The 19119-nt window shown below is 38.5% G+C and overlaps 1 protein-coding gene across 1 annotated transcript; it reads right to left on the bottom strand.

Moving 5' to 3' along the window:
- Nucleotides 1-12200: 12200 nt before the first annotated feature.
- Nucleotides 12201-18875, bottom strand: LOC132170432 (BTB/POZ domain-containing protein At1g30440). Its single transcript, XM_059581418.1, has 4 exons — nt 17953-18875; nt 15712-15781; nt 13750-14976; nt 12201-12999 (listed from the first exon to the last, which is right to left on the bottom strand). Exons 1-4 carry the CDS (start codon nt 18009-18011, stop codon nt 12433-12435), a joined length of 1923 nt encoding a protein of 640 aa, XP_059437401.1. The 5' UTR covers nt 18012-18875; the 3' UTR covers nt 12201-12432.
- Nucleotides 18876-19119: the final 244 nt, after the last annotated feature.

Genomic DNA, 19119 nt, shown 5'->3' with positions numbered 1-19119 from the left:
CCTCAAGCACCAGCAACTGAGGCGGAAGAGTTTGAGGAAGAGCCTATAGAAGTAGATGAACTTGCAGCTGTGCAAGAAGCGAAAGAGGAGGAGGAGACTATCACTATGGGTGCTGCACAATATCGTTCCATCAGTGAAAAGATGGCAGCACTCTGGTTTGAGCTGGTAGATTAAAGACGGGAGGCCTGAGAGGAGAAGGTCTGGGCAAATCAGAGATTAGCCAAACAAGAAGAACTACTGCAAAAATAAGAAAAGCTACTACAGACACAAGGAGAACTACTGCGATCCGTTCTCGACCGTTTGCCACCACCTTCAGGGGCATCTTCTTTGGGACAGCAGTGAAAGGAGGACCAAAGTCTGGATGAAGACGTTAAACTTAGCGCTCATGGGAGGCACCCGACAGTCTATCCTGTTATTTTTTTCGATTGGTTTTTCAATTTATTTTTATGTTTATCTTTAGTTTCTTGTTGTTTCCTTTTTATTTTTTGAGTGTTTTGCGTTTCAAGAACAATTGTGCTTACGTTCAAGTTTGGGGGTGTGCTACGAGCCATGCTATTCTAGCTAGTTTCATCCATCTCCCGGGTAAGATCTTTCCATGTTTTACACACATTGGGGACAATGTGTAATTTAAGTTTTGGGGTATGGGAGACACATTTACACACACTTGGTCCTAATTTTTGAAAATATATATATATATATATATATATATATATATATATATGCATGTCCATGTTTGTCTTAAAATTTTGGTTGATCTAAAAGAATTGTGATTTGATTTCATTGGTGAGCTTACAATTTTGAACACATGATCAGATGATAGAGTTTTTCAGTTTGGTTACTTGCTTTAGGCAGTTGAGAATTCACATGTTTGATCTGATCTTACACGAGCACATTAGCATATAATTTGTGAGGTATGACATAAAAGTCGGATGTGTATGTTTCTATGTTTTGGGTAAAACTGGATGACTTGTTAGATGGATACTTTGGCATAAATTATAAAAAAATAAAAATTGATCATTGATAAGCTTTTCACTAAGTAACTGGACCTCTTGTCTCATTAAGCATTGAGTGTTCACGTTAAAAGGTGAAGAATTTTGATGTGGTTAATGTCATGGTTAGTTTGGTTTCGTAGCCTTTTTGACTCGAGTTAGTAAGTCCTTAAGGGTGTCTTTACACCTAATACCCTAAAACCACCTGGTTTGGGAGTCATTGACTTAACACTCATTACATGGGTCAACTAGAAAGCTTAAGGGTACCAAACATTGCACAACCTGACCAAAAAAGAAAAGAAAAAGAAAGTTATGCCATAGTTAATCATTCTGATACGAATTTCAGTCATCTTTGAAATATTGAGACATTGCACCTTGGAATTACTTGGAAGCTTCATATTTTTGTGCTAGTTCACTTTACACTGTTTCAAATTTGTGATGCCTTAGCCTGCCTTTTGTAAGTAATTAGACTTTAAAATTCCAATTCATTGTGAAAATGGAGTTTGACATTTTAAACTTGCCAATGAATGAAAATCATGGTTTTGGGTGACACTTGAATTTTGGATAACATGACCTGTGCATAATGTTTGAGGGTAACGTTCCTGGAAAACCCTCATGAGACTTCACTCATCCTCTAGGGAATGCCTAGAGGTTTAAAAGGCTTGTTGCATATGATAAATGCAATCATACATCTCACGAAAGATGGATTTAGCTTTTTGTTTTCTATTTTGTTTTTAGTTTCGTATTGCTAAGGGACTAGCAATCTGTAAGTTTGGGCGTGTGTTAAGTGCCAAAATATTCATATTTTAGCTCTTAACTTATATTTGTTAATTCTTTAGTTTTGATAGTTTGTGCTATTATGTGTTTTCTGTGTTTTTGTAGGCTTTTGGAAGAAAATGAAGCATTTCTAGAAGTATCGGGCTTAAAGAGCAAATTTAGGAAAGCTAGAGGCTCTGATAGTGCGATCGATCGCAGTGAACCTGCACTCGAGCACACTACTAGAGGATGTCCAGACAAGTGCAGGCTTACGCTCGTACGCACAAGAAGAAGGCGCGATTGTAGACCTGCGATCGAGCGCACATGGGCGGCGATCAAGCACGCCAGTGCGTGAAGAGCAAGGCAACAGCTGCCCTATTCCGGAAAGTGCCTCTTTTCACCCCAACTAGGGTGTTCAAAACCCTAGGCAAACTAGGACGAAGAACCTACGATTTTTAAGGTTTCTAGAGTGTTCCTAAGGCCTATAAATAGACCTTTAAGCCTATAGAATAGATACACAATTTCAAGGAGAAGAATTAGAGGCTCTTCAAGCTCAAGTTTTTGGGTTTCTTCTTTTCCTTTCTAATTTATTTTATGAAGATGTTTAACATCAAACTCATGTGTAACTAAACTCTTTAGTATGGCTAAATTGAAGCCCTAATTATGTTTATTTAATATTTCAAAATTGGCGCATTTATGATAATCATATAGTAATGCTTTGTTGTGCAAATATCTACCTAAATTAATAGGCAAATAATTGTACGTTTTACTCGCAAGTGCACAAGATCAAACAATAGTATAATGCAACAAGTACGAGATCGATCTCACGAGAATTGTTGCTTTTGTTTTAAAAATATCAAATTGTCACTAAATTGATATTGTGAAAAAGAAATAAAAAGATATAAAGATAAATGAAAAGTAAAGGCAGGGCTTTGATATCCACCACTAATCATACTTAGATAATATAACAATATGCCAATGATCCAATCATATTATGAATACTTAATGTTTGCCAACCTGAGGGTATGGGTGTCAACTCCTTAAGCTATTGATTTTCCTAAGCAACGAATTAGACATGGGTGTCTACTCTAATTCTTTTCTTTCTTAAAGGATTTAGCATGGGTGTCTACTAAGTTGTTCTTTAAGAAAGCATAAATTTGTGAAAATTGACAAACACATGAGGCCTAGGGCATGGGTGTCTACTCTTGGTTCCCCATGTTGATTAACCTAAGAACCCGGTGTGGATTTCTTTTGTTACTCTTATTAAACCCAGGAATCGATCATGGAAATTGATTTAATTAACTAGTCCATACCACATGCATATAATGCCCAATCACATACATATGAGGAATTCAAGAAAACAATAATTAATCAAGTTAAGCAACACAATATGATTATCACAAAGGCACCAATATTGAAATATTAAATAAACATAATTAGGGCTTCAATCTAATCCTCCTTAAGAGTTAGTTATACATAATTAAAATAAAAGAAAAGGGAAAGGGAAAGAAAGAACCAAAAACCGCTCCTAGAAGTACCCTCCAATTCCTCTCCCCAAAGTTGTGTCTATTCCAAGATCCCTATTCTAAAGGTTTAGAGGTCTTATTCATAGGCTTAGGAATACTCTAGAAAACCTAGAAACCCTAGTAAAATCGTAGGGTTTAGTCCTAGTGCAACTAGGACTAGAAAAACCCTAATACGAAAAAAAAAAAAAAAAAAAAAAAAGAAGAAGAAGAAGAAGGGAGTCTGGCTGCAACTTCTGGAATTCTCTAGTGCATAGGTGCGCTCGATCGCAGCCCGTGTGCGCTCGATCGTACCTCTACGATCGATCTTATGTCTTCTGCACTCTATCGCAATGCAATCGAGTCTTCTCTTGTGCACACAAGCGTACGCCTTGCACTCGCTCATCTAGACTTCTCTGGAAGTGCGCTCGATCGCAAGGGACCTACGATCGATCGCACTACCAGAATGCTTTTACGTGCTTCAAGTCTTCTTGCTTTTTCCCAATTTTATCCTTTAAGTTCGATACTTCTAGAAATGCTTTCTTTTCTTCCAAAAACCTATAAAACAAAGAAAATATAAAAAGAAAGTAAAATTGCACAAACTAACAACACTAAAGAATTAACACATATAAGTTTAAAGGCTAAAATATGAATATTTTGGTACTTAACATGCTTAACATCATTAATTCCGGTTTTATTGATTTCCTCATATGTGTGTGCCTGATCAACATATGCATGTGGTATAGATTAGTTATTTAAGTCAATTTGGATGATCGAGTCATGGGCTTAATAAAGTGACAAAAGAATTCCTCATGGGTTCTTGGGTTAATCAACATGGAAAACCGGGAGTATACACCCATGCCCTAGGTTTCGTGTGTTTGTCGATTTTCATAAATTTATGCTTTCTGAAAGAATAACTTAGTATATGCCCATGCTAAATCCTTTAAGAAAGAAAAGAGTTAGAGTATACACCCATGCCTAATTCGTTGCTTAGGAAAATCTATAGCTTAAGGAGTATACACCCATGCCCTTAGGTTGGCAAACATTAAGTGTTCATAATATGATTAAAGCATTGGCATATTATTATATTATTTGAGCATGATTAGTGGTGGATATCAAAGCCCTACCTTTATCTTTATTAGCTCAAAAAATCAATCTTTGTTTTATCTTAATTATGGAATTTATTTTAAGCATAATTTACGGCAATCCATGTGGAAATGATCTCGTACTTGCACCCTATACTATATTGATCTTGCGCATTTGCGAGTTAAACGTACTAAATATTATCTATTAATTTATGTAGTATTTGGCACAACATCGAGCGCACTCGTCCAGACCCTCACGTGACCTACTTTTTGGTCACGTCTCCCCATTTTCCCTCACTTTTTCCTTGCGCCGTGCACTCACCCAGCCTCCCTTCTACACGCACAACGCCACCTAGTACCTCCCCGGCACCTCTGCACCACCACACACCACCGACCCTCCTCCACCTCCACCGCACCCCAACACTTCTCCTTTCAACTTTTATCCCCTCATTTTTCTCCCCTCACCCATCTTCCCGTTTTCCCCAAATTTTGTGTTTGAAAGTCAATCTGTGGGTACCTCTCTACGTACGGATTGTCTCTATGTTGGACTTTGTTGGTTTTGCAGGGGGTTGGGTTGTTTTCTACGATGGTTTTTCACCTCCTATTCTTGAAGCTACACGCCAGGTGTTCGACAAATTGCCTAAACCACCTTTCAACATTCCTAAAACTCGAGCTTCATTGTCTCTGTCCTCCAGAGCCCGAGACACGTCCTCCTCGACCACTAGGCAGCAGAGGGAGCTCATTCTAGATACCATATTTGCGGTAAAGCCGACTTCACATCTCTTAAAGCCCCCTAGTGGGTGGTCAAGGAATTCCAGTGCCGTGGCATAACGGGATTTTTCCAACCGGTCAGCCCGACTGTCTACGAGCGCCTGGTCTAGCGATTCTACCAAAATCTCACTTACGACTGCACTCGGCTGGACATCCTCTCCTCATCCATGAATGGTTTTGAAGTTGAGGTGACCATTGCGAACATCGCTGCTGCCCTCCAATGCGCCCATGAGTGCCCATCGACTATAGTGGATCATCTTGGCACTCCTTGGTACATGAATTTTCCCTTTGGGCTCACTACTCAACAGATCGTGGATGATATGTGCGAAGGCCATTACACCGACGATTACCGCAACTACACCAGCAAGGCCTAGATGCCTACACGACTCTGGCTAGTGGACTTCATCTTGCAGCGTAATGCGTGTCCCTTGGTACACAAAATCTAGTGACGGGGACCATTTTTAGCCGCACTCTATCCCTTTTGTAAAGGCTATTGGTGCTCCATTCCTGAGCTCATCTTGGGTCAGCTATACAAGTTTTAGGACAAGGCGATTGCACAAGGCACTATGGGTACCGACACATGGGGACTCCCCGTCCCATTTATCATCACCCATATACTTCAAACATGGGGCATTGAGGGCGTGCCCAAGGATGGACCTATCATTGACCACCCTCAGTTCGGACTAATCTAGCGAAACCAAAGCTATTCCCACATGCCACGGAGACGTCAGGTATGAGCAGTAGCTGCAGAGAGGGACAAAGGTGATGCAGTGCCTATGGACATGGACGGGCCCAAAACTGAGGATGGGGAGGAGAAGACCATCACCATGGGCATCTCCGAATATGAGGCCATCCGCAATGACTTGTCGGACCTCCGGGTTGAGTTAGCTGATTAGAGAAGGGAGGCCTAGGAGGACAAGCTCCTGGCAGAAGAATGATTTAAGGCACAACAAGAACTGTGGCAGTCCATTCTATCCCGATTGCCACGTGCTTCAGGGGCATCTTCTTCTGCACTGCAGTGACTATTCAAGTACTCCTATCCCCTGCATTGTTTTATTTTCTCTATCCACACACTGAGGACACTATGCGATTCAAGTTTGGGGGTCTGTGTACACATGTTATTCTTGAGCATGCACTTGATTTTAAATTCTGGTTTGCATTTTGTTGGTGAGCTTAACATGATGAACACATGATCACTTGACTAGGGAATTAGAGATTTTGTTACTTTCTTTGGCAACATGAGATATTACCTGTTTCAATTTGATTCTCACAAGCACATTAACACGTAGTTTGTGGGGTATGAAATTTGAAATCAATTATGTATGTTGTCAATATCTTGGATGCAGTTGGGTAACTTGTTGGAGGAATGTTAAGTGCCAAAATATCTATATTTTAACCCTTAAACTTATGTGTGTTAATTCCTTAATATTGTTCATTTGTGTTATTTTAGTTCCTTTCTGGGTTTTACATGCTTTTGTAGGCTTTTGGAAGAAAATAAAGTAAATCTGGAAGATTTGGGCTCAAAGAGAGAAATTAGGAAAAGTTGGAGCCCTTGACAGTGCGATCGATCGCAGGTGCCCTACGATCAAGCGCACTACTAAAGAAGACAAGCAGTGAACCAGCCATGTGCGATCGAGCGCACAATAGAAGAGGCTCGATTGCAGACGTGCGATCGAGCACACACGGGTTGCGATCGATCGCACCCGTGCGCAGGTGACACATCAAAAGTGCGTCCAGACTGATATACTTTCCATATTAGGGTTTTCCAACTCCCACTTGTAATAGGAGTAAAACACTACGAATTTCCTAGGTTTACTTGTGTAACAAGGACTTCTAAAGCCTATAAATATACCTCATAGCCTCTAGGAATAGGTGTGGAGAAAAAAGGCACAAGCTCTGGAAAGGAACTGAAGGCTAGATCAAAAGGAGTTTGGGTTTTCTTCTCTTCCACCTTTTATCTTTATTATGTAGTTTATATTTTTAATTAGGGCTAGATTGAAGCCCTAATCATGTCTATTTATGATTGCAATATTGGCGCCTTTGCTACAATTATATTTTGGTGTATTCAAGTTGATTAATACATGTTATCTTGTATTCCTCGTATGTGTTTGTCTGGCCAACATATGCATGTGGTATGGACTAGTTAGTTAAATCAATTTGGATGACCGAGTCCTGGGTTTAATAAAGTAACAAAAGATATCCACACCGGATTCTTGGGTTAATCAACATGGGGAACCGGGAGTAGACACCCATGCCCTAGGCCTCGTGTGTTTGTCGATTTCCACAGATTTATGCTTTCTTAAAAAACAACGTAGTAGACACCCATACTAAATCCTTTAAGAAAGAAAAGAATTAGAGTAGACACCCACGCCTAATTCGATGCTTAGAGAAATCAATAGCTTAAGGAGTAGATACCCATGCCCTTAGGTTGGCAAACATTAGGCATATCGGTATAATTGGCGCATTGGCATATTGTTATCTTAATTAGTCTGATTAGTGGTGGATATCAAAACCCTAATTCTTTTTAGTTTTAGTTTATCTATTATTTTAATTCAATAGTGACAATTGAATTTTATTTGTTTAATTAAATAGGAAATTACTTCTAAACATAATTTACCAATCCTCGTGGGAATAATCTCGTATTTGCCTGCTATACTATCGTTTGATCTTGTGCACTTGCAAGTAAAACAAACCAAGTATTTACCTATTAATTTAGGTGGGTATTTGGCACAACAAGGAATAACCTTGGCATAATAATAATAATAATAATAATATTGATCACTTTAAAGCTTTTCACTGAGTAATCGGACCCTTGCCTCATTAAGCAGTGAGTGTTCGAGTCAAAACATGGGGAATTTGGGTTGATTGATAGCATGGCTAATTTAGCTTTGTACCCTTTTTGACTCGAGTTAGTAAGCTCTTATGAGTGTCTTAACACCTAATGCCCTAAAGCCATCTAGTTTGGGAGTCATTGGCTTAACGCTCGATACATGGGTCGATTAAAAAGCTTAAAGGAGCTAAGCACTGCACAGCCTGCATAAAATAAAAATAAAATAAATTGCCTTGGTTATTTCATCTGATGGGAAGTCCAATGAATTTTGAGTATTGAAACATTCATGATTGAGATTAGTTTTTTAAGCCTCATGACCATGTGTGAAGTTCACTTTACACTAGTTGAACCTTGTCATATCTCATAGTGTCATGTGTAGTAATTTGACTCTAAATTTCTGGGAATTGTGAAGATGGAGTTTGTTTTGTTAAGCTTGCTAATGAATGAGAACCATGATTTTTATTATGCTACATTCTTGGGGATAACATGGTACTAATAATGTTTGTGAGTATCATTCCTGTTAAACCCTTACGAGACTTCACTCATCCTCTAGGGATTCCTAGGGGTTTGAAAGGCTTGTTCCATACGCTAAATGCAATCGTATATCCCACGAAAGAAGGATTTATCTTCTTCTTTTTTTGTTAGTTTTGTTTCCATTTTGTATTGCTAAAGGACTAGCAATATGTAAGTTTGGGAGTGTGATAAGTGCCGAATGTTGCACATTCAAGCTCCATAAACTCGCATATGTTACTTCCTTAGTGTTGTTATTTGTTTGATTTTGTTTTGTGCTTCAGTGTTTTAAATGAAAGGTGCAAGAACTCCATTGAAAATTGGGCAAAAAGCACATTTTGGGAGCATCTTGAAGGCCTAGGATTGAGCACACCAGCAGAAGGGCTCAAGCGCACCTGCGCACGAGCACCCCACCAACTAAGGTCTAGCACACATGCGCTCGAGCGCATTCCCCTTGGGCTCAAGCACACTCGGCTTTCCAGAACTCGGCAGAAGTCATTTTCCAACTTGGATTGGGTTTTCAGTCTCCCACTTGAACTAAGAGACTGACCTATGATTTTTCTAGAGTTTATAGGGCTTCTAGGGTTCTCCTAATCCCTATAAATAGGCCTCTAAACATTGAAAAAATTACACTGCTACCTAGAGCAAAAATTCAGTAAATACTTCTTGATGGCTTGAAGAGTTGAAGGGAAGTACGTCATGGCAGGAGGCCATCGTAGTAGAGTCATGAGCGGCTAAACCACTCGTGGGGTATTGATATAACCCTATCCAAGCACAATAGTTTGATTGTATCTTAATTTAGAAAATTTTTGTTTATGCATGTTGGTTGTATAATTATGATGATTGCTACAATTTGATGTTGTTCTTAATGTTTAAATGCAATTATTCTAAATTCAAAATCAATATTGGTGAATTTCTTAACTTGTCTTAGAAAGCTTTTTATCTGTATTGAGCTCAAATCATTCTTGTTTTATATGATTATGGAGATGATGATTATACAACGAGTTTAATTGACATATGATCAAGAGGGTTAGATAGGCCATACCTAGGGAAGACAGATCGTACTACATTTTAGTTTAGTGTAATTTAGGTAGACGGTCCGTACCAACCAAAAATGGGTTATACTATTCTCTTGATTATATGTACCCTATTAAGGAATTAGATAGTCCATAATTAGGGAAGACGGATTGTACCGCATCTTAGTGGTTAGGTGGACAGTCCATGCCAACCGAAGATGGATTATACTTATTCCTTAATATGGTAATTTCTTGTTTATTTTTATCATGCATAAAATGAATTTCTCTAATTAAATATGATTAACCATTAATGTGCGGATAACGGTGAAGTCAATACCCTATATTCTCTCTCTCTTATATTGCAATTCTCTTTTGCGTTTATTTTATGCACTTTAGTCAACAACAAAATGACAAATCTTTTCTTAAGTTACTTTTAGTCTTGCAAAACTTGATAGCAATTCCTACGCAGTCCTTGAGATTCGACACCCTCAATATAGCCCTTTCCTACGAGGATTCGTACTATTGCGAGTGTTTTATTATTATTGATATTATTTTGCTTTAAAAAGACCACATCACCTACCAAACTGGTCAAGGCCAGATTTGGGGGCGTTACATGCTCAGAATAAGCTTACTGTCTGACCATCAAATGATCAAATATAAGAGGTTGAACATTCAGTCACGACATCAAACGTTCATCCAGATGAGGGTTGAACGTTTGGTGATCGGCAAAAACTCATCTCAAACCAAAAACCAATAAAACCTCCTCTTGGTACGTCCTTAGGTCTTAACATGATCCGAAATATAGTCCTAAACCACAGTAATGCACTCATGCAGAAAAGATGCGTCCAATATCATCAATCCACTAATTCATCGTTAAGCTAGTGTTAAAGCCAACAAAAGCCATCTAAAGGCTTAAACCTACAAGTTATGCCACGAAAACAAACCAAATAGTAAAACAACTAATAAAATTAGTTGGGCTAGGAAAGTTACCTCCTTAAACCACAAAAGACCAAGAAGACTCCTCCTCCTCCAAGACACTCTCTCACACTCACTCTAGAGGAAAACTGACTGGAAAACACAAATGTTTTACAAAGAAGCCAACTAGGTTTTTGGTAATACGGATCTCGAGGCAGTTGCAGACATTTGACATAACAATATTGATTTAGTTTTTGTTTGAGGACTTATTGCAGAATTTTGCAGGCTACTCATGGTAATTAGTACTTTTTGGTGATGTTTCAAACCTAGTGTTTTGAGATGTACTTGTGTATTAAGGTTTAGCATAGATATTCTTTTTAGTAATGATAAGTATAATGTAGTGATTTTAGTTAATATGTGACTCTTAGTAAATGCTATGATTGCATTAATAAAAGAAAAGTCATATATTTATGCTGCTTAGTGTGGCATCTCACATTGCCTGGGTATGGAGATGGAAATGTGTTTATATGTATACTTACACCCTTTATATCAACAACGCGTTTTAAAGTCATGATGGTCATGATCCTATCAGAACTCCGCAGTTAAGCGAGCTTATGCGAAAGTAGTACCAAGATGGACGATCTCCTAGGAAGTCTGATTCGGGAAAGCCAAAAGCAAACAATATTATGTGTCAATGAGGAGGGGTGTTATTCTTAGTAATCTCTTTTTGATGAGTAGAGGATATATTTGAACTTATTTACTTGGTAAATGAGTTTAGGGAGACAATCGAGTTATTTACCAATTAATTAATTCCAAGATCGTTACAAGGGAGCAACCACCCATTGCTGGAGGATGGTCATTCCAGCTACCCCCAGCAGTGGAAGGTTGTCCCACATTTTCCGTCTTCAATTTCTCATAATACGTTAGGACATGCATTTTACTCCCATTTGGTGTTATATTTCCAATTTCATTCCCCATGCAATAATTCGAATCTAATGGTACTCCATTTTGTGTCAAAAGGTACAACTAAAGTTCTTCCTTAATGTCCAGTTTTATGGTAAGAAAGTTCATAGGTAAATAGATGAAACTCATAATTATAAAGCTCTATTCACCAGGAAATGCATATCCTGTCCTACTTATGCACTCAATATGAATATATTATTAAGGCAAATTTATTGTTGGATGCATCCAATTTATTCAAAATTGATAATATTACTCAACTTTGAAGTTTTATGGAAGATGGAAACCTTGTTGAATTTTCTTAACTTCCAAAAAACAATGTTCATATTATATGGCTGATCAGAAGTCAGGCTGGGGGGAGTGATAGCCTTTACTCAAGGTCAGAGAAGAACGGCAGCATACAATCAACTCCACAACTAAATAGAACTGATAATTCTTATAGGTTTTTTACCGTCTATGAAATGTTGGCATCTTTAACCACCTTCATCAGTGGTATCAGTTCATTTGATAGGCCAAGTCATTTATTTGACCCATTTCCAACTATTCTTAGAAAAGCACTGTCGCATTTGTTTTTTATTTATAATTCCCTCCCTTTCCCCCCCACACACACACATTATATATATATATATCTTAAAATGCAGTAAATTAAAATTCATAAACGAAACAAAGTTTAAACGCATTCCGGCGAATAAGTATGTTTATGAACTAAATTAAGACATATAAACATATTATTTTGCTTGGTCAGTTTACTCAACCAAATCACAACACACACCAGAAGTATGTGAAGCAACTCAGTGGCAAACTTTAATCCATCAAGCCCTTCAAGAAAGGTAAAATAGTACACAGAGAGAGAGAGAGAGAGAGAGAGAGAGAGAGAGAGACCCTTGCTTCAGTTACAAAAAACACATTACACTTTCTTCCATCCATCTCTATATCATACTTGGTTAAGATCGATGAAGGGAAAACTAAAAGCAAACAAACAGAAGGGGGAGATGAAATCTTCGTTTCTAACTTGGAGATTAAAAAAAAGTGGAATTACAAATGATAAGTTATGAAGGAAATGGTACAAAATAATAAACAATTAAGAAAGGAAATGGTCTATTCAATATGAGATGAATTTTTCTTGTTCTTTCCATGCCTTTCCTTCAACTTCTCGACCTTCCCATTACCAGTATTCTGATTGCTAACAGATTCAGCTTGAGCACTGCACATCTGAGACTTCAACTTAAACCCAAATTTCTTCGACACGCTTCCCCAGGCACTCGAACCCTTTACACGACCCAACTTCTCAATCTCCTGCCTCATGTTTGTACATTCCTTCTCCAGCTCAGATACTCGCAACCTCATGTGATCCATTCCGACCTTCAAAACCTGATTCTCCCTCACGGCGGTGGCCCAGCCTCCTCCTCCTCCTCCTCCTCCTTCATTAGATGCAGCAATCCCACTTCTTAACTGTCTTGATCCATCAAGATTATCTGAAACCAGAAAGCAGCCAGCAATGGATGTCCTGAGCTGAAGCTGCTCAAAGAAGAGAACTTGAACAACTATTCTAAGAGGAAGCCTCTCATTCTGTGCAGCATGGGTGCATGCTTCTAAGGAAAGCTTCTGGCAGTCCATCAGCCTGCAGAGTTGTTCTCTTTCCGACTCTGCCAACCATGGGTGTGACTGCAGGTTTGATAACCAAAGGGAAACCAAATAAGCCCAAATTTAAAAAGTGTTTCCAATCTAGTATGTTGTCTTCTTTTTTTATCATTATTTTTTTGTCCCTTTCATTTTTCTAAGGGCCCTATAATATGATTTCAGACCCTGGTAAATCCAGTGCCAACAGCAACAAACTTGAAGCTGATTGCTCTGTCAATAAGTGTCCATAAATACAAATAAAAAGGACATAAGGATTAAAAATTGGGGACTCAGCAGAAGGTAGCCCTGTCTGGTTCAAATTTCCAGACTGAAACCAAGACGAAGTGAAACCGACCTTGGTTTGGTGGCAGTAGTTTGTTTCAGTTTCACAGACAGAAGCAACTTGATGTGCAGTGCTGAGAGTCAGCCAAACTTTCATAAATCAAGTACCAACTACATAAACATGGGGGCACGTTCTAATAGGAGAAAGAATAGAAAAGCGCCAGATAAATAAAATAAGATATACCAAAAAAAAAAAAAAGAACAAAACAAAACAAAAAAATCAAAGAAACCAAATCCTGTCAAAATTGTAACCTGACCCAACTGAATTTGAATTGAGGTGATTCAGGTTGGGTGCAGTCAACAGCTGAAATTGGCCAGGATTGAGAGTAGCAAGTTTGGGCTAAGACGTAGTATGTTCTTTCACACAATTTCCTGTTCAACTATGTTAGAAGTCAAAATGAATTACGAGCTATTCAGGCCCAGGGTTTTGTATGTGAATGAAATAATCAATACCTTCAGATAAATGTCTATCGCGCGGTAAAGACCATCATCCAAGGGCCTTGCATAGTCAGGAACTGCAGCAGCAAGAGCCTGAAATTTGGGGGGCTTCAAATTAACATCAGGGGCAACCTCTGCGAGGTACCCATCGATTAGCTTGGCTACCATTGTGACTGGTGTCAATGAAGGTGAGCCAATCAATTGGCCATCATCGATTGCACATGGAGAGGCCCCACCTGAAACCTGATCCATCTCAAGAAAGTGCTCAAGAATCCGTTGCACACAGTCAACATTGTATAGTGTCTCCATGGAATAAGAGAAATTGGGCATCAACAGATCTTCCACTGTAGCTTGATCAAGCTGCATCCCAATTCTTTTCTCCAAATTTGATATGCAAGACTGGCTGACTCGCAGAATCATGGATGTTCGAAGTAGACCAAATAAGATCTTAGTTGGCATTAGGCCCTTCTGTATTGGAAGTAGCCTATCAATCTCTTCCAAGAAAAGCTTCTGGTCTTCTTCTGATGGCGGAGCCCCCATAGCCACTGGTGCCAGACGGTTACTGGACTCACTGGCTCCCTGACGCCGATTCAAACCTGGCAGGTACCTTTTTGCATAGCAAGTGAGGGACCCAGCAATAATATCCTGTTTGATGCCCCGAGCTTCCATGACTGAAATCAACCTCTTATAGAGAGGCAAACTTAAAGTACATACGTCATCGTACCACCAATCTGAACTCGCATTCTTTGGTTTAGCCCCTGTACTTATCCCATTCCACAACACACTCCCTCCGGGGCTCTGCATGGGCCCACTATGCTCCATAACAGGCCAGCCAAATAGATTTGGGTCAGTACATGCCTTAGTAGCTAGCGACTCAATGCACCTTTTTGTAATGTTAAGTTCTTCAGCATAGGGGAGAACATCATCACAGGTTTGCAGAGCCTTTAGTGAGTCTTTCCAACTACGAAGAACTACTTGATTCAGAAAGGTCTCAGTCTGAGTAATCAAATTGCCTTCACCATACTCCTCTTTCATTTCAAGATGCTCGGCAGCACAGCGTAGGTACACAACATTTGAGGATGTAAGTTCAAGCTTCACCCCATAGCAGAACTTGGCCACAAGTTCAAAAGTTTTAGCCCCACCAGGAATGTCAGGAAGGTTTATGACACATCCTTCGTCTCCATCTTCAGATGCTTTTGCAATCAATTTTTCCATAACCCCGCTTCTAGAGAGCAAAGGGAACTGCATTATCAATTATTAACAAGTGTAAGACATTATAAATGGTATTGCCTGTTCCACCTCACCTAAAAAAGTAAGGAACTATACCTTACAGCTGATATGAAGCAAAAAAATATTTCAGCAATCATTTAATACATAATTTACTGGACATAAAGGTAAATTGAACAGGATAACTAGAAAAAAAAAAAAAAAAAAAAAAAAGGAGAGAGAGAGAGAGATAAGACTTAATAAAGTGTAGTTCATCAGAAGTTCTTTATAATGATCACATGCTGATCTCTAGTTAGTTTGGCATGCAGGTCCACATTATAACGAGACTGCCCCCCACCTTGAGTAGGAGTCAACAACCAGCTTGGGCAAGAAATCAAGAGACGAAAATTTATGAGAATGTAGGAAAACATGCAACTTACTCACAATAATCAAGAGGCAAGGTTTCAAAATGAAGGGGGGGGGGGATGAGGAATTACTAACATCTAAACCTACTTCTACACCAGGAGACTATTGGACAGGTAATTGAAATCTTGTTCAGTGTTAGTAACCCTGGCAGGCAGAATCTGAGTATATAAGCAATATAAATGATCGTTTACCCAATGAATTAACTCCACTAGATAAAGGAAGCAACATAAGGTTTTTGAAAAGGTGAAGCAAATTATTTTGAACAATTGTCTATATTCAAGTAAAGTACAATGACAATATATATCTCAAAAGGAATTGAATATTAACATAGTAAATATTGGGTACCTTGTGAAGATGAAAGGACATCTCCCCAACTTCAACAACAATATCACTAGGAAGTCCAGTTGTGCAGAACCTATAATATTACAGGTATATGAAACGTCAAAAAGAAGAGAAGAAAAAATAAGAATTGTTACACATGCACACGTATGCGCGCACGCACTCACACACACACACACACATGTAAGTGAAGTAGCACTTTTGTGATCAAGTAGAGGACCTGGGGCATATCACCAATTAAAAAATGGCAAATCAAAAACACCATTTCATAAGCAATAATCCATTGTGAAGTGCACATGATAAATATCCTTAAAGGCACGTTTTATCAAATCAAAGCAAAGATATAAACTGATCTCAATGACAGTATTTCAATAGTGTTACCAATTGGTCCTCTTCCTTGACGAACCATCTTATGAGAAAGGTTTCCTTGTTATACAAGTTTAAGGTTTGTACATACTAGAGTCATATTATGACTTGTATGTTCTGATAAATTCCACCATCAACAGAAGATACACATTAAAATGGGTAGAAAGCCATCTTCGATTCTTCCTTCTTTCATCTTACCACTTAAAGTTGTGTCATTGTCATAACCACAAGACTCAATACACAAAGAATGCAAGTATAAATATGAATGATCATTTGTGAAGCCATCTCAGATTGTTTATTCTAACCACAAGACAATCCACAAGAGGCCAGATAAGTTCTGGCAGGTAATACACTAAATGTGAGCCCATGGATGCTTCTAAAAGAGAGCCATATCCACATCATATACTTATTAGATACCAATACTCCTCGCATATTCCCCAATACATATCAAATACATGTTAAATATACCAAAATCGGAGAATAAAGCTATATATCTACAAACATTTCCAATAAATTTATCAATGTATGTGTGTTTAATGCACCTAAAGTTTACAACTAGAAACCTTTTTGTTATCTATATCCCTCTTGTCCAATCATCAACATATACCATACCTATACCCATCCTTCCTAGCCAATTGGTCTTACATATGATATATCCATCCTAAATTTTGAACTTAATGAGAAATATTCATTGCTCAATTTCTTACATTCTTTGATCAATTGAGGGGGGAGAAAGTTTGGAAGAAGTCAAACTTTCCCAGAATAAAAAAGAACTAGGAAAAAAAATTTGAAAAAAAAAAAAGGAAGTAATGGAAGGTCAAATGCCAAACCAAACTCAAGCACTTGGCTTGAGGTCAAAGCCCAACAACTTTTCCCATCCTTAAGAACTTCCCTCGTTTACCAACGAGCTTTAGCTCAAATGGTATTTCCTCCATTTGTAGCAAGGTAAGGCGGAGGGTTCATGTCCCACAAGGTGCATCTATAACTTATCAATCAAAAAACGAAAAAAAGAACTTCCCCCGCCCCATAATCATATTAACTATGCTTACACATGACCGCATTTGCACCCATCAGTTCATAAAACTAAAGAAAACAACCAAACTTCACTCAATGTTGCGATTTTGACAAAAACCCAGGTGGGGGCTTGTGTGTTAAATTTATTTAAAATGAAAAATACCCAGATCCTGGGCCAGGATCATTCTAACTATACGAGATCTAACGGCTGAAGCACATATTAGTAAAATGACAAAACCAATCTAATGAATAAGATTAGTTTTAAAGAGTCAAATCAAACAACCATAGGGATATCTGTGATAAAGCAGCTGGAAATGTCCATCTGCTTTATCAAGCTTAAAAAAATGATTGTGGTACCCAGCTAGAAGGACCGCCCACCCAAATTAGTTGAACCATTCCTCAACTACTATTTCCACATAATTAAGGGAAAATTGAAAACCATTCACCTATTGACACTTCATCAAAGTTCTATTTAGGCAAATATATTGATATTATCAGCAATGCATGCACATCTTCCCAAGCAACTATTTAACGATCTCAATTTCAACTCAAAACCTACACAGAAAAGTTTTCTTAATATACGAAAGTGAAGCTCAAAATAAAAACGAGTGACACAAGATTGTGAGTCATAAGCCGATGAAGAACGAGCAAGCTTCCTATTTCAAGAAAAAATTACTTGTCCGTTCAGATCGCAGACACATACAGATCTTTTCGCATGAAACATCTCTAACAACCTTAACTAAGAATAATTGTCTGTGATAGGGAGGGAGTAAACTTTTTTGTCCTCAACATTAAGTCGTGCAAAAGTCAATAGATTTCATGTATGAATCAAAGAAAGGAAAATATCAGAGAGACCCAATTACATACCAGGCCTGCCCTTGCCGTTGGAATGCATCAGTTTTGGATCCCAGTTTCATGCAAGCCATTTTCTCACAATAAAAGCACCTTAAAACTGCAAGAAAAGGGCTGAGCTAATGTGAAACCCAAAGACAACTCTACTCGGCCTCTACCTCACACTGAAGAGCGTATTTTCACACCCAATAAACCCTTTGGTTCAAGTAGAGCAATTTTAGTAGTAGAAACAGAAATCCAGTTGATTTTTACCCTCAAGAAACCAAAATCAACCAGAAAAACCATGAACGACCAAACCGGAAATTCTCAAACCAAGTCTCTCAGAAACTTGAAAAAGCACCACAATGTGGTTTCTTCCCTTGTATACCAGCCAAAAAACAGCACTTTGAAGAAGAATCCCACTAAATTTTCCAGCAAAACTACCCCAAATCTACCAGTAGATTTAAGAGAACAACGCATATGCCTTCAAAAACCCAGTCCAAAACCCATCAAAAACCTAAAACCACTCCATTAACACACACCCACTTAAAAAATGACCCAAATCCAATCCCACAGGCCACAACCCCAAAAGAAATCCCTCAACCAGACACCCAAATTAGGTCAACCCCTTCAATCTTCTCTGCCCCCAAAACCACCCAGCTGTCCACAGCCAAACCCAAAAAACCAAAAAAAAGTCGGTAAATTTTTTTTCCACCCTTAAACCCACCAAGAAGATTCCCAAATTCAAACCCTCAAACGACACAAGGCACCAAAACCACTCATTACCATTAAAGAAAAAGTACAGGGGAGCCACTGTGCTAAAAAAAATGTCCCTAACACCATCATTCATGCAAGAGCACAAGATGGGTCTTTATTATGCACGCCCTGAAACCCAATGAAACCCAATCCTCCACACACATGTGGGTCCTTTGCCGTGAAACACACTCATTGCTTTTCTAGAACTTAGCTCAAAGCCATCTCCAAACAAAAAACAAACAGTAATATGCAAAAGTTGACCAGCAAAAAGATTTGTATTCATTAAGGGAGAATATCTAGATTAATGACAAGCTTTGAAGTAACATCTACGATCTCTGTCCAGCGAGGCCATGTGATAATGCGTTACTTCGGTTACTTAGAAAACAATCAAATCAATAAAAAAATCAAGCACAGCACAAATTTTCAGTACCCATATAATCATAATAT

This window comes from Corylus avellana, chromosome ca2, assembly GCF_901000735.1.
Source record: "Corylus avellana chromosome ca2, CavTom2PMs-1.0".
NCBI classification, from domain to species: Eukaryota; Viridiplantae; Streptophyta; class Magnoliopsida; order Fagales; family Betulaceae; genus Corylus; species Corylus avellana.
Note: the sequence above shows the minus strand (reverse complement) of the source record. Positions and strands in the feature narration are given on the sequence as shown.

Coding starts and splice junctions, on each gene's coding strand:
- LOC132170432 (XM_059581418.1), bottom strand. CDS start 18,011: ATGGCTTGCATGAAACTGGGATCCAAAACTGATGCATTCCAACGGCAA. Junction 15,782..17,952: donor CAACGGCAAGGGCAGGCCTG/GTATGTAATTGG, acceptor GTAATATTATAG/GTTCTGCACAACTGGACTTC. Junction 14,977..15,711: donor TGTCCTTTCATCTTCACAAG/GTACCCAATATT, acceptor TTGATAATGCAG/TTCCCTTTGCTCTCTAGAAG.